The 23,935-nt window shown below is 47.1% G+C and overlaps 1 protein-coding gene across 1 annotated transcript; it reads right to left on the reverse strand.

Annotated features, from left to right (window-relative positions):
- Positions 1 to 11,213: 11,213 nt before the first annotated feature.
- Positions 11,214 to 16,654, reverse strand: TMEM42 (transmembrane protein 42). The gene is made up of 3 exons (XM_074195875.1): positions 16,292 to 16,654; positions 14,412 to 14,558; positions 11,214 to 12,796 (listed from the first exon to the last, which is right to left on the reverse strand). Exons 1-3 carry the CDS (start codon positions 16,637 to 16,639, stop codon positions 12,656 to 12,658), a joined length of 636 nt encoding a protein of 211 aa, XP_074051976.1. The 5' UTR covers positions 16,640 to 16,654; the 3' UTR covers positions 11,214 to 12,655.
- Positions 16,655 to 23,935: the final 7,281 nt, after the last annotated feature.

Genomic DNA, 23,935 nt, shown 5'->3' on the forward strand with positions numbered 1-23,935 from the left:
AATAACCACAAGATTACATGATAACCAACCATGACAGATTTAGTTCTTCTTAGCAATAGAGTGATCCAAGGCAATTCCACAGGATTCATGATGAAAAATGTCCTCCATGTCCAGAGAAAGAACTGATAGAGTCTGAATATAGATCAAAGCATTCTTTTTTTTTAAAACTTTATTTCTCTTGGGTTTTTTTTGTCTGTGGTAATATATTTTATAATCTATTTATAATTTATAATTTAGTCAGCTAGATGGCACAGTGGCTACAATCCTGTGATCAGGAAGACCTGGGTTCAAATTCAACCTCCATCACTTACTAGTTGCATGACCCTGGGCAAGTCATTTAACACTGTTTGCCTCCATTCATTCATCTGTAAAATGAATTGGAGAAGGAAATGGCAAACCACTATAATATCTTTGCCAAGAAAATTCCAAATTGGGTCACATAGAGTTGGACATCATTGAAACAACTGAACAACAATATGAATATTCTATATCAAATTGCTTGCCTTCTTAGGGATGTGGGAGGGGAGAGATAGAGGGAGAGAATTTGAAACTCAAATTTTTTAAAGAAACTAATATTAAAAATTGTTTTTATAGGTAATTTGAAAAAATTAACTAAAAAATTAATCCCCTTGCTTAACGAAAGGGGAATCCAGAAGCAAACATTTCCACAGGCACTCTGTCCTGGACACAGACCTGTTTACCTGTCACCAACACACCTTGAGGCGACATTCATTAAAGATCCTCCCAATTCAGACCAGACAGGCTATCAGAGCAGATGGCTTCATTTGCTAAATAACTTTCCCATCCCCTGCTGATGCTCTTTGCAAGAAGGATGCAATGAGGGAGGGTTGCCCATCTGTCCTCAATTCTAGCAACCCTTTCTCTTCCCGCAGCCATGTCCTCTGTCTGACCTGTTCTTTCTTTTTCTGAGAAATTGTTGGCACATCCAGTGAGCTCTGAATTCTTTATTTTCTCCACAGAGCTCTTCTTGCTCACCTGTTGCCATGGTAATCCATTGTCTTCTCTTGCTCAAAGGTTTCTCAGATTTGTTTTCAGGTGAAAATGGAATGTTGGACTGTTAAAGGGGCACTGCTGAATTTATTTTCTTCCAGTGTTTTCTCTTGAACTGAAGCTTGGAGCTGGGGGGCATGATGCAAAACCAAAAAGGGGCCCTGCCTGACCACTCATGCTCAAAACCAGTGTGGAGGGTCAGAGAAGCTCTGGGTTCTAGTCCTGGGTCTGCTACCTGTGTGACTTTAAGCAAGTTGATGAACCTCTCTGACCTCAGTTTCCTCGGCTGTAAAATAAGGAGATTGAACTTAAATGGCATCCAAGGTTCCCTGTACTCTAGCTCAAGTGATCACTCCACAGAGACCAAGGCTTGAGTTCCAGTTTTCCCTCTAATTAGTTATATAAGCAGGGGACAAGACCGTAGAACTGTAGGGAACAGAAATCATTTGTTACAATCCCTTCCTGAACAAAATCTCCTTTACAACCTGAGTGCCCCCCTGCTTAAAATCCTCCAGACACGGCCTCCTGACAAACAGCTCACGCCATCCAAATTGTTGGAGGTTCTTTCTTGGCCTAAATTTCTGCAGTTGGTTCATATAATCCTAGTTTACGTTCTGTGTGTTGAGCAGAATGAGTCAAAGCCCTCCTGCTTCCATCCCAACTCTCTGGTCCTCCATTTTTTCATTTGTAGAATGAGGGGACTGCAACAACTAAGGTCCTTCCGACTCTGGTATTCTGGACCTTGAAGGACACGAGCTATTCTGTGTGATACCATTCAGACCTGACTGGTATGATGCTCAGTATTATCATTATTGCTAAATAATTTTCAGTGAACCCTTGATTGACAAGCTGCTGCCCAGTGTAGCTCTGCTCACAATAGGAATTTAGGTGTTAATGGGGATCCAGAGATAGCTATGACGCACATAAGAATGTCTTATAGTTGTGGTGGGAGGAAGGAAGTGAAGGAAGATTTGTTGTATCCTGGACCTATCCAGATGAAGCAATGTCCCCAAAGGTTCCAACAGGATAAATATCCTGCTAAGTGACCTCATCAGTTAACACTTATGTACCTGCAATAGGTTAAACTCCATGAGGCTCTGAAAATTCAGTCATAATTAGTCATTTTGGTTGCTAGGGGCAATCAGGGGGTAGGATGAAGTGGTTTGGGGAGAAGAGAATGGGAGAGATCTTAAGAATTGCCCCCCTGGGGTATGGCTTCAGGTAGGGGGGAAAATCACCATCCAATAGTATCCTATGTCTTTAAATAATATTTTATTTTTTTCCTTAGTTGCATATAAAGATAATTTTTAACATTCATTTTGAAAAAAACTTTGAATTCCAAATTTTCTCTTTCCCTCTCTCACCTCCTTCCTTCCTGGTGGCAAGGTGGTGTAGTGGATAGAGTCAGCCCTTGAGTCAGGAGGATCTGAGTTCAAATCCAGCCTCAGATGCTGTGCATCACTGTGTAACCTCAAATCCAAGGCTATCCCCAGTCCTCCTGATTCATGGCTCCAGAGGCTGATGACTTAGCTCAATATCCCCTCACTCAAATCCAATTCACTTTCTTGTCATGACATCATCTCTTTAGTGTCATGGTCTTCTTCCAGAATGAAGGACAAACATCATCATTATCCTCCTCCTCTTCCTCCTCCTCCTCCTCATCTAATGATGAGTAAGTACCTGAGATGGTAAGTAATTTAACATAGGTTATATATGTTCAGTCATGCAAAATATATTGCCTTTTGAGTTATGTTGTGAAAGATAGGAAGAAAAAACTTAACAAATTTCAGAGAATATAAAATAGTATGCATTGAACTGTTTTCTAAACTCCATCAGTTCATTCTCTGGAGGTAGATAGCATTTTTCATCATGAGTTCTTTGGAACTATCTTAAGTCACTGTATTGTTAAGACTTAGTCATTCACAGTAGATCATTGTATAATTTTCTTTTCATTTTATCTTATTTTTTTCCAATTACATGCAAAGATAGTTTTCAACATTTGTTCTTTTGCAAACTTTTGCAAGCTTTTGAGTTCCACAGTTTTCTACCGACTTTCCCTTCCCCCTCCCCATGACAGTGAACAATCTGATAGGTCCTACATGCACAATCATGTTTAACATTTCCACATTTATCATGTTGTAAAAGAGAAATTAGAATTAAGAAGGAAAAAAAACATGAAAAGAAAGATAAACATAAAAGAAGTTTTAAAAAGTGAAAATATACTTCAGTCTGCACAGGTTTTTTTCCCCCCTCTCGATGTGGATGATATTATCCATAAATCATCTCTCAGGATTGTTGTAACTGGTTACTGAACTGCTGAGAGGAGTTACAACCATCTTAGTTGATCATCTCACAATGTTACTATTATTGTATACAGTGTTCTCTTGGTTCTGTTTACTTCACTCAGCATCAATTCATGCAGATCTTTCCAGGTTTCTCTAAAGTCCAGCCACTCATGATTTCTTACAGTGCAATAGTACTGCATAACATTCATAAAACAAAACTTGGTTAGCCATTCCCAAGTGATGGATATTCCCTTGATTTCCAATTCTTTGACACTACAAAAAGAGTTGTGACTATTTTGGTATATATGTGGGTCCTTTCCCCTTTTTTATGATTTCTTTGGGATATAAACCTAGTATTGGTGTTGCTGCATTAAAGGGTATACATACATGGTTTTATTGATCTTTGGACAAAGTTCCATTGCTTTTCAGAATAGTTGGATCAGTTCCCAACTCTACCAACAGTGCATTAGTGTCCCAGTTTTCCAACATCCCCTCCAACATTTTTCTTTTTCTTTTTTGTCATTTTAGTCAATCTGATGGGTGTGAGGTGGTACCTCAGAGTTAACTTAATTTGCATTTCTCTAATCAATAGGATTTTAGAACATTTTTTCACATGAATATTAAAGTTTCAATTTCTTCATCTAAAAATTGCTTATTCATATCCTTTGACCATTTATCAGTTGGGAAATGAATAGTATCCTATTTTGATTAATTATTCTTGTTAATTAAATGTGATGATGCTCAATTATTTCTAGGCTGCCAAAGGAATGCAGCTGCTGCCAGTGTCCTCCACCTTCTTAGGGCCCTATCACCTTCACCCTGGTGATTACTGTGTCTCACCTGGAAAATGTTCTCTCCTGTTCTGCTACCCCATCTCCACTAACAAACACACCAGGAGAGGGTGAATTACTGATAAGGTGCTCAATCAGCAAAATTTGTTCACCATTGCCCTTGTGGCCTGGAAGAGGGTACTTACTGACGCTGCTGGGTAGACTCCTAGAGCAGAATTATCATCTGCATTGTCAGATGGGTCTATTGTCTGGCAGTTTTGCTTAATCGTTTTTCTTTGTTACAAGACAGGACTCAATCTGGAGGTTGGAAAGAGGAGGAAGGTTGTTTTAAGAAGTGACTGCTACAAGTCATCAAAAAGGGAGGCTTTAATCCGAGAAAGGGTTTTAAATCTGAAGCAAGTTCTTCTGGAAGGTTAATCCAATGACATGCCCATTTACTAACCCCTCTGAATCTAAATAATAATGGGATCAGGTCTGAAAACATAAGGGTCTAGCTTTAAACTGAGCAACTTGAGAACTTCAGCCAACAAGACACCTACCCATCTCTTTGGAGAGGAGAGGTTAGAAGAAGAAAGGGGAAGAGAAGGGAAAGGAAGGGGAGCAGAGGGCTATGTAAGAAGGGGGTGTCTTAGATCATCTCTTGGACAATGGAATGAACAAATTATAGTATACGATTGTGGTGGAACGCTGCAGTACTATAAGAAATGATGAAGGTGATGTTCTCAGAAGTGTATGAATGAGGTAGCCAGGGGAACAATGTATACAAGGACAGCTACATTATTTTTTTAAAATCTAAAGATTTAAGAACTTTGATTAATGTAATGACCAGCAATGTCATTTGCGAACCTAGGATGAAAGCATGTTAGCCAATGTTTCACAGAGTAGCAATGGACACAAGGGCAGAAACTTTTGGATATATTCACTGTCTGGATTCATTTTGCCTGATATGTTTTTTGGTTACAAGAGTTTTTCACCCTGTTTATCTATATTTCTAATTACAAAATGGGGAATGGAGTGGAGTGGGGTGTGGTGGAGTTGGTTAAAAAATAAAAATAAAAATAAACCAAGATTACTGAATGCAGCTCTCTGTTCCACTGTCATTTTCTCACCCTTTTCATGTAACCAGACCATCTTGCCTTCCTATCCTTTATTCCTTTGATCTAATCTTTTACTCATTCTGCAAAGTTCTTCTCCAGAAAATCAAAATGATCCCTAATTATTAATAATGTCTTCTTGAAAAAGACAGAGAAAGCAAGGATAATAGAATTATCTGAAAATGAAGAAACCTCTTTTTCAACTCTGAGATTATCTCTGCTTCCTCTTTTATAAAAATGTGAGAATTTAACTTAATAATACCTTTAAGGTTCTTTTTATTTGTTTGTTTTTGCAAGGCAATGGGATTAAGTGACTTGTCCAAGGTCCCACAGCTAGGTAATTATTAAGTGTCCAGGGCTGGTGCTCCATCCACTGAGCCACCTAGCTGCCCCTAGCTTTAAGCTTCTTTTCCATTCTAGTGAAGAGAACTCAGAACTTAAGAGACCTGGCTTTGTAAGTTACTCTGTAAGACAGAACTATTCATTCAGTATCTTCCAAAGCAGTAAGATGGGGTAGAGTTGAGGGGTTGGGTGCTAGTCTTCAGTGGGTGAAGGGTAGATTGTCTTCAAATAAAACTCTTGAATGGCTAGCATTAGCAAGAGAGGCTGTGGTCCATTTCCTCACGTGAACTGGTTGGTCACACATCTCTTGAGGTTAAATTCCATCTTCCTTGGAGACATGCCCTAGTTAGCCCCCCCCCCCCTTGGAAACAACTATACCAGAACTCTTTTCTCGCACTCTGTCACTAATATTATTTTTTTTAGGTTTTTGCAAGGCAAACGGGGTTAAGTGACTTGCCCAAGGCCACACAGCTAGGTAATTATTAAGTGTCTGAGACCAGATTTGAACCCAGGTACTCCTGACTCCAGGGCCGGTGCTTTATCCACTACACCACCTAGCCACCCCTGTCACTAATTATTTAAATGTGGATACAAGTCTCTATTCCTCAAGCTTTTAAAAAACAATCATTGAGCACCTACTGTATCCCCCTTTCCAAGCATGGTGGGGAAGAAGAGAGACAACAGATACCCATGGATCTTGGAACTGGTGGGAGAATGGAATCCATATGCAACCCTTAAATAAGCCAACATATCTTCAGTATAATGAATAAATAGCATTTCTCATGCCCATATATGTCAATTTTTCAAATAATATATATAATTTGCTTCCTCCTTACCTCATTCCCTTATAATCCTTAGTTTTCTTCAAAGCTCACCTTGAGCATTATCACTTGAACTCTGTTTTGATCCTTCAGCTTCTAGTCCCTCTGCCCCCTCCACTTTAACAAAATTATATTTACTTAATGTAAGAAGTAGAGAGCTTCTCAGACTGCATATCCCCATGTGGGAGAACCTGGGGAAGCTATCTCCAAAAGAGCTTTGGAAATGCCTTGGGAAGACTTGAGAATAATGGAGACATTTGTTAATGGTTCTGGACTGCTGATCACAGAGTTAGGAGAAGTCTTTTTAATTGACTGTGAAGCTGAAATGGATTGACTTCAAAAACAGTCATGAGCAAAAGCTCAGTTATTCATTCTCCTTGATTATTCTACTCTTGGTTAGATTCCTTTACTGATAGCATCGGTAAGATAGAGTGATGGAGGTGAAGAGGCCATCCTCAGTGATGGAGTGGGAAGTTGAGGCCTCCCCACTAAGGCCAACATATGATCCATTAAATGAGTCTTGGTCCTTTCCCTTGTATTTATTCTGTTCTATTTTAGGTGAAGAAATTGGAGACCTCTGAACTTGTGAGTTTTGAAAGGTCAAGAGAACAAGTCTCTGGAATCTGAACCTCTGGGCATTCTAGAGTCCTAGCATCTAGGTTTTGCAGCAGAGACTGGAGGGACCAAGACCAGTGGAGCCATAACCTAAATTCAAATCCAACCCTAGACACTTCCCAGCTGTGTAAGCACTTTAACCTGTTTGCCTCAGTTTCTTCATCTGTGAAAAGGAAAAAAATAATACCATCTACTTCTTGGAAGTCCAATTGTAAGCTCTGAAGATAACTGTAAAATTGAATGGGATGTGAGCAAATACTGATCTTTCAAGTAAATAATTTATTTATCTCAGAAACAGGGCAAACTCCTGGAGGGCAAGAATTTCATTTCTTTTTTTTTGCATCCCTGTTATGAATAAAATTGCTAAGACTATTTTTGACTGGTCAATGTCCCCACTCCTAACCCTAGCCCAAGGATGTTCATCATTCTGGTCAGTAAAAAGGCTCCCAACTTCCTCTTCTCCTACCTGAATTTTGACTTTTCCAACATGGTTCCTTTTAGCAACTTTTTTAAAAGGTTTTTTTTGCAAGGCAGATGGGGTTAAGTGGCTTGCCCAAGGCCACAGAGCTAGGTAATTATTAAGTGTCTGAGACCGAATTTGAAGCCAGGTACTCCTGACTCCAAGGCTGATGCTCTATCCACTACACCACCTAACCACCCCCTTTTAGCAACTTTTAAAGAAAAAGGAAAGATGATAATAGAGGAAATCTATTCTTGAGGGCCAGAAATCAATTCTTGACTTGATTTCACCTAATAGGTCTTCCTTCTTATTGCAGTGGTGATTTCCAACTCTTTGTTGACCCTATTTGAAGTTTTCTTGGCAAAGATAATAGAATGGTTTTATAGCGGAGGAAACTGAGGCAAATAAATGAAGTGACTAGTACAGGATCATACAGCAAGTAATTGTCTGAGACTGAATTTGAACTCAGATCTTCTTGACTTCTGGGGTGCTCTGTCTACTGCACCAACCAACTGCCCTTCTAAAACCATCAGACTCTATCAATAGCACCTTAAACTTTTAAAAATATGTTCAGGATCTGGGCTCTCTCAGATCCAAGTAAAGTACATTATGCACAATAGTTGCTTTACAAATGTTGGATTCCACTGTGGGTGGAGAGAAATAAAGTGAATGGTTTGAGTTGGTAACCATGTACTAGAATTCATTTTTTATTTAACATTTTTTTATTAATTTTTATTAAAGATATTATTTGAGTTTTACAATTTCCCCCCCAATCTTACTCCCCCCTGCCACAGAAAGCAATCTGTCAGTCTTTACTTTGTTTCCATCTTGTACCTTGATCCAAATTGGGTGTGATGAGAGAGAAATCATATCTTTAGAGAAGAGACAAGAATTCTCAGAGGTAACAAGATCAGACAATAAGATATCTGTTTTTTCTAAATTAAAGGGAACAGTTCTTGTACTTTGTTCAAACTCCACAGCTCCTTATCTGGATCCAGATGGCACTCTCCTTTGCAGACATCCCAAAATTGTTCCCGATTGTTGCACTGATGGAATGAGCGAGTCCTTCAAGGTTGATCATCATCCCCATGTTGCTGTTAGGGTGTACAGTGTTTTTCTGGTTCTGCTCATCTCACTTAGAATTCATTTTCAAGATATTTTTTATTAATATCTATATTTTTTAAATGTATTTATTTCTAAAATTTATATCACTTTTTTGGTGAGTAAATGCCTTCTCCTTCCCCTCCTCAATGAGCATTCTCTTGAAACAACAATAAGCAATTCAGCAATATCAACAATTTTTAAAAATGGCATATATATATATATGAATATTTGACACCCATATTTTCCCCACTTTGAAATGAAAGGAAGTTCATTTTTTTGAACTCTTCTTCAAGAGAGGCTTCTTGATCTTTTTTGTTTTTTCCTCTTTTCTCCCCCTTTATTTTGTTAGCTCCCTCTTTTCTTTCACCTAAATTTTTGTAGTCATTGTGTATTTTGACTTTCTGCTTCTGTATCAGTTCATCTAAGTCTTTCCATGCTTCTCTGAATTCTTTATACTTATCTCATTAAGTTCATGTGTCACAACTTGTTTAGCCATTCTCCAAATGATGGACATCTACTTTGTTTCCATTTCTTTGGCACCACAAAAAAGTGCTGCCATGAATATTTTGCTATAAATGGGTCCCTTCTTTCAGTCTCTGACTTCTGGAATGTCTCACATGTCCCACCCACCTCCTGTTGCAGGCTCATAGGCCCTGCTTTCCTCCCCTTGTACTCAGGCAAGTCTTACTACCCTTCCCAGTCATTGGACCTGGTTGATCTTGACCCGGGGTGGGGGGGTGTCTTTAAAGCATCAGCTGTCTGTACCTTCTCCCTTTCCCCAGGTCCCCCATTCTTCTCCTCTAAATTAGAGTTTTCAGAAGATGCTCCCAGATTTGGAGCTGGATAGGACCTTGGGATTATAGTCCAACACCTTCATTTTACAGGTGAAGTAACCAAGGCTCACACAGCTTCAACCACTTGCTATTCTTGGGTTACATTAAAAGCAAGGATCTCATCTTCCCCAATTTTTCTTGCTTTGGGGATAATTCCATTAAAATTCAGTTGTGGGGCCATTCACCTAGCTTAGATAATTCCCTGAGTGCACAGATAGAGTGTTTTAGGAATTCTCAGACTCCAAGATAGCTTCTCTCATGACATGGGCTGGATTAGAACCATGTTTGTGCTTTTTTGGGGATAGAGGAAGTTTTGTCCTTTCTCTCCCCTCTCCCATATCTCTCACCCCCCTGCCCTGTGTCCCCAGATAAAGCACCTTAAGTTATTATTATATCGATATTTAGTCAGGGTTCCAACAGAGCAAGAAAATCTTTGTGAAATGCTTAGCACATAGTAGGTCTATATAAATGTTTATCCCCATCTCCCTGGGTCATCTAGATTCCCAAGGGCATGGCTGATCGAATTCTGCTCAGGTGTCGTTTAATGTATGGTTAGATGTCAGGATCCTATTGTTGGTAGATCAGAGGCCATTTTGTACAGTCCAGACCTGCCCCCTACAATAGCCCAAGAGGTCGTTCAGATATCATTAGAAGATTTGGTGTGTCCTATGTTTTAGTGTGGTTGTTTCCCTTTGATGGAATAGTGCCCCCTTGCCTCTCCCCAGACCAATGCCCACCTTTTGGGTCCTTCTTCCAAGTTCAACTCAAAGGGTTGCATCTTCCCTGAGGCTGCTAGCCAGATGGAATTCCTCCTTCCATAGGTCTCTTCTAATACTGTGACTGTTATGAGCTTATGTTCTAAACTATTCTATTCATTGTTACCCCTGATATGCTTCCCTAAGATGAAGTTCCTTTCATTTTGGAGTTGAGGGAACTTCAGAGAAATTAATTGTTTTCATAAAGTATCTGAGGCAGGACTGAAACCCTTAGCATTAATATCATGATTTGACAAGTTTTAACATCAGTAAATTATTCTAATCTCCAGTAAGGGGTAGTTTTCCATCCAGCTGTTACATGTTTATGTCATAGAAATGAATGGGAATCATATTCTTTTTTTCTGTTTAGTCACAATTTAGCATTGCAATATATGAAATAATCTCCACATTTCTTTTACTTTTGCTGTAAATTTCCTTTTCTCAATATGAAAATTTTAGATATTGAAATGACAACATCAACATAACTCTTTTTGATTGCTAGATTTATTGAGCACTTACATGCTAGACACTATACTCTACAAATACAAGCAAACAAGTCAGTACCTCCCCTCAAGGAGCTTACATCCTAATGCAGGAATACAACACATAAAGCAAGGCTGGGGCGGGATTTGGGTCATCAAGCTGGGGTGAGGCTGCTAAGCAGGTGGGGCAGGTGGGAGAGAGAGCAGGGCGTGAAGCAAGCAATGGTTGGGGCTCTTCAGGAAGTGGGGATCCTGGCCAGGGACTCACCAGTAAGCTGAGGAGACCCCAGAGTGCTGTCAACTGTATGTTTATCAGGTCTATTTTTTTTTTAAGGAACTTAACATTTCAATTTTTCTTTGACTATCCATTATTATAATCACAATCCATCCTTCTCTGAACCATCTCCCTGCTATTGTTGTCCTTTCTGGGGCTACTTTGTTCTTTCATAGTTGAAGAAGACGGGAGCCAGACTGTGGAGAGTCTTCCTCATATACTTTGGGGGTGTTCAACTCAATCTCAGAACCACATGTGCTACAGAAGAATTTGGGTTAAATTCTGATTCTCCTTTGAAGCCTGAAGACCCTGGAAGTGGAGGGATGATAGGGAGTAACTACTTAGATTTGGATTTAAGCACTTTTATGCAGTCTACAGATCATCTTCATATTTGTGTAACAAATTGGGATGGTTCATTTTTTTCTTTTTTTTTGGTCTTGGTATCACTAACACTTACCATTATATTTGGCACGTTTATTAAGCAGAAGCTTAGTAAATACTTATGGGTTAGGAGATCCCGTAGCAGATGCATCTGACATTTTAAGGTCCTCTAGAGTCTGGTTCCCCCCTTCCTGTCTGACCTTATCTCCTACCACCATCTTCCATGAATTCTACCTTCACACTAACTAGACAGTCCTCGCACTCTGCTTCCATTTGCCAAGGCTCTCTTCCCTACCTGAAACTCATTTCCTCCACATCTCTTCTTTCTGAAACCCTCATAAGACCTAGCTCAGTAATCACCTTCTCTATGAAGCTTCCCAGATCCCTCGCCAGCTGGAAAGGCCTTCTTCCTCCTCAAACTTCTTATGGCACACGCTCTTAAACCAGGGATTCTTAAGCTTGGCACCTTCCTTAAATTTCTTATGGCACATTTTCTTGGATTAAGGGCATCTATGCATTTGTTTTTAAGTTTTTTTGTTAATTGAATTTGAAATGAATTTCTTTTAAAATTCTAGGTATTTTGTTTTATTATTTTAAAAATCTTTTTCAAAGAAGGGGTTCGTAGGCTTCAATAGTCTGCCAAAGGGGCCTGTGACCTAAAAAAGGTTAAGAAACCCTGTTCTTAGGTCTTTTCTTTGCTTTTATCCCTTTCTTCCTTTTTGGGGGCGAGAGGCTTTTACTAATTTCTACCCAGTATCATCCTTCTTTGTCCCCCCCCCAAACAGACTGTATACCCTTTGAGGGCAGGAAAGGGCATTGGCTCACTAGCCTAGGTGCTTAGTGATTGTTATTGGCACATATCCAATACCAACTGTTGGCAAATCCTCCTTAAAATGAAGATTTATGGTTTGTGATAAACATACAACTGGCATCACTGGAGCTCCACAAAGAGAAAGCAAGAAAGACTCAGACCAAGATCAAGCCAAAGTCATCCTTCTCCATTCTGTCTAGGAGGCCCCAAGGAGAAACACTCACCAGAGACAAAGGCTCTTCCTGGCATCCATCCCTTGGACACAAGGAACAGATCAATCTGAACAGCAACTCCGCCAAGAACACTGTTTTCTCCCTGGGATTTCTAGACATCTAGCAGACCTTGTCAACTGAATCAGAAGCACAAATCCACTTGCCAAAGGCCTAGTGACATGAGCACGCCCTGCCTGAAGAGATCCGTAAAGCATGAATCAATCAGATGGCGTCTAGCATTGGTTTCTTCCCTAGATAGGAATTAAAACAACAACAACAACAACAGGACAAAACTGCTCCCCCCGAACTCAGTGGCCTTCTGGAGGCCTGGGGTTCTGGAGGGCTTGAGCGCAGCACGAGGAAGGCTCCCCTTCGGCTCTGTCCCTACTGGTTCTTCTTTTCCTCCAGCTCCTCGTCAGCTGACGAGCTTATGTGCATCAGTGCCAGTCCATAGAGGATCAGGACGACTCCAGCCCACCACATCACCGCACAGTATTCTCCATACAACAGGTAGCCCAGGAAGGCCTGAAAAGGGAGAGGAGAGGGAGGAGGGAAGACGTGGATGGAAGACTCATTATTTCAGTTCCTCTTGGGAAGCTGAGACAAACTGGTCTCTGAACAGAGGATTTCTCCTAGCTAGTTGGGGGCTCCCTACGGGAATGTGCTTTGTTAACCCAAGTGCATCTAATGTCATAGCCTCTTCCATTCCCAAGTATTTGCTGTTAAGTAATAGTACTCCCTCTCCCAGCTCCTTATCATCACCTGAACTCTGGGAAATGGAGGAAGAAGACAGCTTTATATCCAGGCCATAGTTAGCAAAGGTTTGCTTAGCTATTGAGTGTGAGACCACGTAATACTGGAAAATGGGAACCTAGGATCATGGATCTAGGACTCAAAGGGACTTCAGGTGTCACTCAGTCTTATCGTCTCATTTTTACAGATGATAAGAGACACTAAGTGATTCACTCACAGAGCTGAGATTTGAACCTAGGTGCATTATGTGATCTAAGTTACTACCGTAACTGCCTCAGTTTCTTCCTCTGCTCCTTCATATCTTCTTCTGTCTCACTGAAAAGGAGCAATGGGTCAAAGGGTGGTCATTACCAGCATTTCCAGATATCTCAGAAGCTATCTTCCCAATGTTGCAGCTGCTTCCTCTGCTAGACCCTGCAGTTAATGCAGCAAGTTAGCCATCATTTCACTCTATTCTTTGGGTCCCCTTGTGGGTGGTTGTACTGATTGCTCCATCAGAGAACTCTGGAGTCTCCAAGACTGCACAGGGTCTCCCCAACTGGAAAGGAAGGTCCTGTGAGGCTGCCCAACTAGGACTGGAGAGCCTCTGTTCTGTCTGGATGTGGTTGACCACAAGGCCAGGGATTATTTTGGTAATGGGTCAAGTCAAATCAAGAATTTGTGTTAAGCACTTTGGACAAACAGAAAGGCAAAACAAAACAAATGACCCAATGCCACTATGGGTCCCCATTCCCAAGGAACTCATGGAGTAGCCTGCTTAAGGGAGAGGGGACTTCAGAGATGCATCAGTGGATAGGATGCCCACATTGAGGAACCCAATAGTCCTCAGAGGTCTCACACCTCTCACAACCAAGAAGTATTTCATCTTTTTTCTTAATCTAATTCTATGATTGCTTTGGTTTGGGAAAGTCTCCTTTAGAAATTCCCTCTCCTAATGTATGATGACACTTTATCTAGTTTTGACAAGTTGCTGGTGGCCTTGAAATGAAATGATTTGTCCTTAGGGGTAGCTAGGTGGTACAGTGTACTTGGAACCAGGAGAACCTGAGTTCAAATCTGACCTCAGACACTTGAGCCTTACTAGCTGTGTGACCTTGGGCAAGTCACTTAAACCCATTTTGCCTTGCAAAAATAAACAAAAGAAAGTCACACAGATAATCTATGACAAAGGGAATCCCTTCCCTTCCCTTCTCTAGGTCTCCCTAAGGAGTCAAAAACCCTCACCATCCCCTTTCAGGTCTAAATACTTCCTGACTCCTGCATCGGCCATCACCTCTGTCCACTACCCCATGCCACTGCCTTCTTTTATATTTCCCAGAGCAAGAAGCAGAGCTCAGGAAAATGAAACGCATTGTCCAGGTGCTACTCCACAGCTCGGGTCACTTACCGAGGCAATGATGTTGGAAGCAGTCATTGTCAGTGAGGCTGTGGCAGAAGATGAAGAAATGCTGAGGGCTTTGGAAAAGAAGGCCCACATGAGGGAGTTGCTGACAATCATCAAGGAAAAGGCCATGAGGCGGAACATCAGGGTCAGCTGCAGAGGAAGGAAAGAGGCCCAAGAGATTCACTTGAAGGGACAGGACCTTCCGGGTGTTTTAGAATATTTTCAGTAAGACCCTGATGTAAAATAAGGTTTCTGAACTCCCTCCTTCTAAGTCTTGGGCCTTAAGAACAGCCATTTTATCCATTTATTTGAACAGTGTTCAAAGAACTCTTGGGTATCATGCCGGACACACAGCCGGGAAGAGGTATTAGTCTCTGTCCTCAGGGAGATAAAGACTTCAAGGAAAATATAGCCTATGTACGCACAGAATCACCCCAAGTACAACAGCAAATGAAACCATGAAAAGAACTCGTTTTGCAAACCTTAAATGGCCATGCAGAAGTCTGTGGTTATTATTCTAGGGCTGGCAGGGACTGCATCCCTAGGGGCAACTGTTGGTGAGGGATACAGGGAACAACGACAAACACCAAACAGTGGAGTCCGGAGGGGTGTTGCCGGGCAGGTGATTGGGTGATTCTACTGCAGAATTCGAGGTTTGGGGAGGGCATGTAAGGCCCCGAGGAAGGAGCTGACATTCTACCTCAGACACAAGATTCTGCAGTAGATTCCTTTACATTTAGAACTCTGGGCAGAGTGGACAGTCACCTGGCCTCCCGCAAACCCCTCCCCCACCAAAATCCGGTTCCTAAAGGAGAATGCAGAGATCAGCCCCCACCTTCAGTCACACTCCCAAGAGGGGTGTGGAGGGGCCTGCCCCCTCCTTGCAGTCAGCTCGGCTCTGGGGAGGCGGGCGCCCGTTCAATCATGTTGGGGGGGCTGTAGAGGGGTCCACCTGCAGGGTGGTGGGCTACGGAGGACTGGTCCTAGCATTCTGCTGGCTGTTAGAGAAGGCCGACGCCCCCCCCCCCCCCCCCCCCCCGCCCTGCTATTTACTGGGAGGACGCGCTGCCCTTCCACCGGGGAGGAACTGAAGAGGGGGCGCTGAAGGGGGGGCCGCCTTGGAACCCTCCCTCGCGGCCTTCCTCAGGAGCGGGGCGCTGCGCCGGTGTCCGCCCCCCCTCCCACAATGTCGCTCCGCACCAGCCCCCTCCCCTCCCCGCTCCAGAACACCCGCCCGCAGTCCTCGCAGGAGGAGGAGGCGCTGTGGAGGCTCCCCAGCCCCCTCCCCACCCCGCAGTTCAGCTGCGAGGGGCGCTGCAGGGCGTCACACAGCCCCCTCCCCTCCCCAGCTCTGCTCCGAGGGGCGCTGCACGGTCTCCCCAGCCCCCTCCCCTCCCTCCCCAGCCCCCTCCCCAGCCCAGCTCTGCTCCGAGGGGCGCTGCACGGTCTCCCCAGCCCCCTCCCCTCCCTCCCCAGCCCCCTCCCCTCCCCAGCTCTGCTCCGAGGACTGGCTGCAGAGACGTCACCCCAGCCCCCTCCCCAGCCTGCGTTCTACTCGGAGGGGGCGCTGCAGAGGCATCAGCACAAGCCCCTTCCCCACCCCAGCTCTGCTCCGAGGGGCGCTGCACGGTCTCCCCAGCCCCCTCCCCACCCCAGCTCTGCCCCGAGGGGCGCTGCACGGTCTCCCCAGCCCCCTCCCCTCCCCAGCTCTGCCCCGAGGGGTTCTGCACGGTCTCCCCAGCCCCCTCCCCTCCCAGCTCTGCCCCGAGGGGCGCTGCACGGCCTCCCCAGCCCCCTCCCCTCCCCCAGGTCCCCTCCGCGGGTCTCTGCGGAGCCTCAGCCCCCGGCCCGCGGCAGCACCCTGGACAGCGGCTCGCTCTTACCCAGGCCTGCATGGCGGGCGGGTAAGGCAGCTCCTGCCCCTCCTCCTCCTCCTCCGGGCCCCGGGACGTGGGCTTCAGCGCCAGCTTGGCGAAGGCGGCCGCGAAGGCGCCCAGGCCGCCGGCCGCGATGGAGCAGAAGGCCGAGCCCCAGCGCAGCCGGGCCAGGGCGCTGGGCCCCAGGACGGCCGCCATGGCCTCGGGCACGGGGATGGGGATGGGGAGCGGGAGCGGGAGCGCCAGGGGCCCGGAGCCGGAGCCGGGGGCGGGAGCCGAGGCCGAGCCCGAGCCTCTGCCGGGGTCCCTGCCGGCGCTCCGCCTCCTGCGGCAACCACGCCCCCGCGCCGCCATTGGCCGCCTGCTTCACGTGACGCCCGCGCCGCACTGAGCGGAGCCGGGGAGCGCGGCCGCGGCTGGGCCCGGAGCCCCGCCCCACTGCGGCTCCGCCCCTTTCCCGCCCCCGCCCCGCCGAGGCTCCGCCTTCGGGCCGGGAGGAGGGAGGCGGGATGGAGTGCGGGGCCCGGGCAGGAGGCCGCCGGGCGCGGGGGAGGGGGCGCCGAGGACCCCCGCTGGGGGCTCCGCTGGTGCTTCTCTCCTGCCCCCTCCAGCCCCCGCATAAACAAGGGGGCTTCAGCGCGCACCTAGACTGAACGGCCAGAGCAGCCTCTAGAGAAGCGCTGCCCCTGCATGCCCCGCCTGGGGTCGCCCACATCCAGACGAGAAGGATGCAGCTCCGTCATTCTCTCATCACGGTCACCGTTGGGAGGCTTCCAGTTCCCTTTGCTACAGCACTGGGACCATGCCGGTTCGTCCCAACCTTACGTCTCTGCTCCCCCATCTCCCTCTCCCCTCGTTTCTTTAATTCTCATAGTCTTTGCTTCCCATGGCCCAGGGGCGCGTCCATACATGCATGTAACCCAATAGTTTCGTCTTTCCCTGATCAAAGCAATTCCCTTTATCTCTGAACAAGAAACCCAAGTCGGATTCAGGAAGTCCCTTGTCAAAGGCTGTGAATTAAGCACCTTCCAATGGCGCATTGCAGGACTTCCCTCCAGGCTCCCTTCGGGCGCTGCCCCTTCCACAAGCCTTTTCTGATCAACATGGCTGAGAGGGAGCATGGAAAGAGCACTTGCTGCCAAAGCAAGTCACTTCCTTCTTCCTCACTGAGCTCTTCAGTCGGGTGAGAGAGGATTTCTAAGATTCTCTCTCTCTCTCTCTCTCTCTCTCTCTCTCTCTCACTCTCTCTCTCACACACACACACACACACACACACACACACACAGCTCTAAATGATATAATCATCAAATGTTCTCAGGAGACCAAATTGATGGGACCCCTCCTTTGCTCCTTACTAGGTTGTATGCACCAGAACAAGATGCTACTGGTTGTCCTTAACAGGCTTAGGACATTAATGGGATTGGGCAGAAGAATTAGGTAGGTAGGTAGGTAGGCAGGTAACAGATTCAGGCAGAAAGTGAGTGACTAAAGAGATGCTGATATTGAGAGACAGCACAGGTGAGATATGAGTTGCAGAAAGTTTAGAGTCAAAGGTGAAGCGGAGAACATTGCAAGCATGGGAATAGCTGAGCCAAATGAACAGTGAGGAATCAGTATCATGCATGAGAAATAAACATGTCTGTTTAGCTGGATTATAGAAAGAGCAGGTAAATCAAATGTAAGAAGACTAGAAATGTGGTGCAGTGGAGAGAGCACCAGGTCTGAAGTTAGGTAGACCTGAGTTCAAATCAGACCTTAGACACTTACTAGTTGTGTGACTCTGGGCAAGTCACTTAATCCTCCTTGTCTAAAAAAAAAAGGACAAGACTGGAAAGGGTCCAAGTCAGGAAGGGCTTAAATAACAGAGGACCTTATATTTGATCTAGGAGGTGAATGGAAGGCATTAGACTATATGGAATATAGTAGCATGGTCAACTATGGGTTTTAGAAAAAGCACTTAAATCTTGGATTAGAACAGGAAGAGACCTGAAGCAGAGACATCCCTTAGAAGATTCCTGCAATTGTAAAGATGAGAGGTGCTTATGTGAGTTAAGAAAAAAGGAAATAAATGAAAGGTTTATGAGGATCCAAAAGATTTAACAAGAGTTTACATATAAGGGATAAATGCCAGTGAAAAGTTGAGGATGACATTGAGACTGTAAACTACTAAAGGACTTTCCCAGAAGAACAGTCAGCATACAGAACCCAAGTCTTTGTGCTTTCAAAACCAGTACTGACAGCTTCCTCTGTGAGTGAGATACCTTCCTCACCCTACATGTTCAATTCTTTTCCTAGACTTGTCAATCCTACTTCAACTTCTCTTAAATCTAGTCACAAAGCCATTCCCTTAGATTAGATGTTTCCTAGGCTACTAACTGCAAAGCTCCCAACTGGTCTTGCCTTCAGTCACATCCTTCTGGTCTTCTACACAGAAGGGGCCAGATTCTGAAGACAGTTTGACCAAGCAATTTCCAAGCTATGCAAACTTCTATGGCTCCCTACTGATCCTGGGATAAAATGTGAACCTCCCTTTAACGTTTAAAGTCCTTCATGATTTGGCTCCATTCTTCCTTTGGAGGGTCATTAAACTTTATATTCACAAACACTGTGCTCCAGTCCATTTTCCTATTTCCCCACAAATGACAATTCACCTCCTTTGCATGATTTTCACTAGTTATAGCCAATGTATTCTCTGCTTTGCATCTTAGGATCCTTTCCTCCCTTCAAAGCTCAGCTCAAGTGGCAGCTCCTTCATAAGGCCTGTGGACCCCCACAAGCTTTTAATTCTCTGACACATTACTTTGGCTCAGAATAGGGACTTAATAAATTTCTATTGCATGCATGAATGAATACCTTAGACTGAATAAGTGAAGAATTGGCCAGCCACCCCTGACAATTTGCCAACCCTTGTGGTGGAATTTTGTGAACAAAAAGGGAAAATGGGGATTAGAACAAAATCCACATCAGTGAATAAGTAAGCATTTATTAGTGTGCACTACATGATGGTCTCTGGCTCTCCAAAGACAAAAACAAGTCTCTGACCTCAAGGACCTCCCATTCTAAAGGGGAAGGCAACACATATGAAGTTTTATTATAGAATTAGAGCTAGAAAGAACTTTGGAGGAAATTGCATCCAATTTCTCCTCTATATAGATGAGAAAATTGAGACACATAATAAAGACTCACACAGGGTCACATAATTAGTGTTTGAGAGAGAACTGAAACTCGGAACTTTTTGACTCCATACTCCGCAATCTCATAGCAACAACAACAAAAAAGAAATGCAGTGCTCTTAGAAATCACATCTCTATCTTCCCTTCATTCAATTTGGGGATTTTTGTTTCCAAAGCCAAAGTATGAAAAACAAAACCACCAGGGTCACAGGTAGTCCCAAAACTGGCTGCTTGCCCTTCTATTCCAGCATATAAAATGATTCACCATTGACAGTCATCTCATGTGGCAGAGCTCAATGGTGAAGGAGCAGGTCTGGGAGAGGGCCCAGGGGTAGGTAAAGGATCTTTGAGTGCCAGTCATCACAAAACAGGGAAGAACCTCAACAACACTACATGGGTGTCTTTTTTTCCATCCTCTGACTCCTCACTCTCATACTTCTTTAATAGCTGCTAGGACCCTAATCATCACCCTACTCAGCAGACTCCAATGGCTCCCCATCACCTAAAAGTTCAAATATAAAATCCCCTTTCTCTCTCTTCCCCCCCTTCCCCCCCCTTCTTTGTCTCCTGGCTGCCCTAGAATGCCAACGTATACAGGAATGTTCTCATTCTAGAGCCTCCCCCCTGTTGATTATATACCATTTGTCCTGTAGGTATCTTTTTGATGTGGTTTGTATGTTATCTCCCCCCTTAAGAGCAAGGACTGTTTTTTTAGCTTCTTTTGTATTTCCAACATTCAGTACACTGTCTTCCATAGTCGTGGGCGGTTAATCTTTGTTTGATTGACACACTTTCAGCAGATTGTTGGAAACAAAGAGGAAGCCAAGAAACCCAGGATCCCAATATGAAACTCTGTTGGAGTAGAAATCTCCATTGGGAACAAAGCCCTCTCTGGCTCAAATGGATGCTCCCTGGTTCATCTCCCTCCTTCTTCCCCATCTCCATGCCTTGGAGCAGCTCAAGCAACTGGTGTCTAAGCTAGAAGGATCTGCTGAAATCATCCAATTTAATGCAATTAGACAATCATTCCCTAACAGAACAAAGAACTTGACAAGACTTCTAGCTTTTCGGTGAAAGGCTACAGAGATGCGCAGTTCCACAACGTCTAAGGTAACCTGCTCTACCTGGAGAGATGTGATTGTGAGATTTTTTCCCTTTTATCCAGATGAAATCTTTCTTTTTCGCCGCCCCCCTCATTCTGCTCTAAGAGGACAAACAAGAGCAGTCTGATCTCTCCTCCACTTGGTTCCCTCAGAGGGTCCAGGCTAAACATTCCCCTTCGTTACTCCGATTCTCGGTCCTAGCTGAAGATGCTAAACTATGGCCACCAGGGCACAGAGCCTTCTAACTCCCTTCCTTTAAGCCATAACCAGGATGACCGAGACTGTGCCGGCCGACCCTCTTCCCTTGTCATCTCTGGGGTTCTCCCCACCCCAAGTCCTGCTCCCAGGCCACCGCCTCCACCTCCACCTGCGTCATTGGGCTCCGAGTGGGCGGAGGGATATGCCACAGCCTCCTTTCTTCCTAGTTCCGTTCCAGGGGGGCACTGCAGAGGGGTTCGCTGCCTGCCCTCCCTCCTCTCTCCCCGCCCCCTCATTCCATTCTTATCGAAGGCTTGAAGAGGATTCCACCCCCAGCTCGTAGAGGGCACTGCAGAGGGATTCGTTGTCCACCCGCCCCGACCTCCCCCCCTGCTCTGGCTGCCCAGCTCAGAGGGGGCACCAAGGAAGGCTTGGTCCCTGCCCCAGCCACTGCCCACCTGGCAGTGCCCGAGGGGATGGTATAGGGTGGTTTGCTTCGGTCCTCTCCCCACCCCGTAGATCTACTCCGGGGGGCGCTGCAGAGGGATCCGCCTCAGCCCCCTCCTGAGCCCTCAGTCCTCCTCGGAGGGGGCTCTGCAGAGGAGGCTTCCGGCCCCCTCCCCTCTCCGCAGCCCTGCTCCGAAGAGGACTGCAGAGGCACCAGCATAAACCCTCTCTCCATGCCCAAGGGGACACTGCAGAAGGGTCAGGCGAGCCCCCTCCCCACCCCGCAGTTCTGCTCGGAGGGGGCGCTGCAGAGGGGGCAGCACAAGCCCCTCCCCAGCCTGCAGTTCTACTGGGAGGATTTGCTGCTAAGACGTCACACTAGCCCCCATCCCAGGCCTGCAGGTCTACTCAGAGTGGGGGCTGCAGAGGCATCAGCACAAGCCCCCTCCCCCACCTGCAGTTCTACTCCGAGGGGGCTCTGCAGAAGGGTCAACACCAGCCCCCTCCCCGCCCGCAAACCAGCTCAGAGGGCTATAGATGGGTCCTCCCCACCCCCTCACTGCCTGTCTGCAGTTCTGCTCTGAGGGGGCGCTGCAGAGGCAACAGCACAAGCCCCCTCCCCAGCCTGCAGTTAATATTCGGAGGATTTGCTGCAAAGACGTCACACAAGCCCCCCTCCCCAGCCTGCAGCAATACTCAGAGGGGGCGCTGCAGAGGCAACAGCACCAGCCCCCTCCCCAGCCTGCAGTTATATTCGGAGGGTTTGCAGCAGAGACGTCACATCAGCCCCCTCCCCTCCCCAGCTCTGCTCCGAGGGGCGCTGCAGAGGCATCAGCACAAGCCCCCTCCCCACCCCAGCTCTGCTCCGAGGGGCGCTGCAGGGTCTCCCCAGCCCCCTCCCCACCCCAGCTCTGCTCCGAGGGGAGCTGCAGGGGCGCCCCAGCCCCCTCCCCACCCCAGCTCTGCTCCGAGGGGCTCTGCACGGTCTCCCCAGCCCCCTCCCCACCCCAGCTCTGCTCCGAGGGGCGCTGCAGGGGCGCCCCAGCCCCCTCCCCTCCCCAGCTCTGCTCCGAGGACTGGCTGCAGAGACGTCACCCCAGCCCCCTCCCCAGCCCAGCTCTGCTCCGAGGGGCTCTGCACGGTCTCCCCCAGCCCCCTCCCCACCCCAGCTCTGCCCCGAGGGGCGCTGCACGGCCTCCCCAGCCCCCTCCCCTCCCAGCTCTGCCCCGAGGGGCGCTGCACGGCCTCCCCAGCCCCCTCCCCTCCCCCAGGTCCCCTCCGCGGGTCTCTGCGGAGCCTCAGCCCCCGGCCCGCGGCAGCACCCTGGACAGCGGCTCGCTCTTACCCAGGCCTGCATGGCGGGCGGGTAAGGCAGCTCCTGCCCCTCCTCCTCCTCCTCCGGGCCCCGGGACGTGGGCTTCAGCGCCAGCTTGGCGAAGGCGGCCGCGAAGGCGCCCAGGCCGCCGGCCGCGATGGAGCAGAAGGCCGAGCCCCAGCGCAGCCGGGCCAGGGCGCTGGGCCCCAGGACGGCCGCCATGGCCTCGGGCACGGGGATGGGGATGGGGAGCGGGAGCGGGAGCGCCAGGGGCCCGGAGCCGGAGCCGGGGGCGGGAGCCGAGGCCGAGCCCGAGCCTCTGCCGGGGTCCCTGCCGGCGCTCCGCCTCCTGCGGCAACCACGCCCCCGCGCCGCCATTGGCCGCCTGCTTCACGTGACGCCCGCGCCGCACTGAGCGGAGCCGGGGAGCGCGGCCGCGGCTGGGCCCGGAGCCCCGCCCCACTGCGGCTCCGCCCCGCCGAGGCTCCGCCCTTTTCCCGCCCCCGCCCCGCCGAGGCTCCGCCTTCGGGCCGGGAGGAGGGAGGCGGGATGGAGTGCGGGGCCCGGGCAGGAGGCCGCCGGGCGCGGGGGAGGGGGCGCCGAGGACCCCCGCTGGGGGCTCCGCTGGCGCTTCTCCTCCTGCCCCCCTTCTTTTCTGAATCCTGGCTTCCCCCCAACTCCCCCAAACTCAGCGAAGCTTCCCCTTCCCACAGATTTAACAATAACAAGAAACCAAGAAAAATGAGGTGTCACGCGCTCTGGCTGCAAACTCCCCCTTCCCATTCACAACTCCCCCTTCTCCGAGGAAAGAGCCCGTCTTGAAAGGAACTAGAAAGTCAAACCCTGAATTCATCATTTTACAGATGTTTCCTTTGGAAAGTCATTTTTCTCTCTCAAAGTTTTCATCCGTGAGATGAAAGAGATTTCTAAGGCTCATTCCAATTGTAAAATAAAAGATTCTCTAATTTTTTTTGCAAGGCCACACAGCTAGGTAATTATTAAGTGTCTGAGGCTGGATTTGAATTCGGGTCCTGATTCTAGGGCTGGTGCTCTCTCCACTTCGGCCACCTAGCTGACCCCCCCCCCAATTTCTTTATAGGACCTTGTGTGGACCTTTTGTCTCCCCTTCTCCCTTGGGCTGATGGTGTTCTAGGTCCTGGACTTAGGACAGGACACAGGTGCTTTGTCTGACCTTAACCAGCTTCATGCCATCAATAGCAGACATGAAACATGGACAGAGATGATTATAACACAGGCAGACTGTGGTGGGGAAAAGGGAGCTCTATTTAGGGGTAACATGTCAGCTATTCGCTGAGTCTTGAAGGAGACCAGGTAGGAGTCATAGATGAAGAGGACATTCTAGACACGGGCAGTTTGGCTAAAGGCAAAGATTCAGAAGATGGAGCATTGATGG

The sequence above is a fragment of the Macrotis lagotis genome, chromosome 7 (assembly GCF_037893015.1).
Source record: "Macrotis lagotis isolate mMagLag1 chromosome 7, bilby.v1.9.chrom.fasta, whole genome shotgun sequence".
NCBI lineage: Eukaryota > Metazoa > Chordata > Mammalia > Peramelemorphia > Peramelidae > Macrotis > Macrotis lagotis.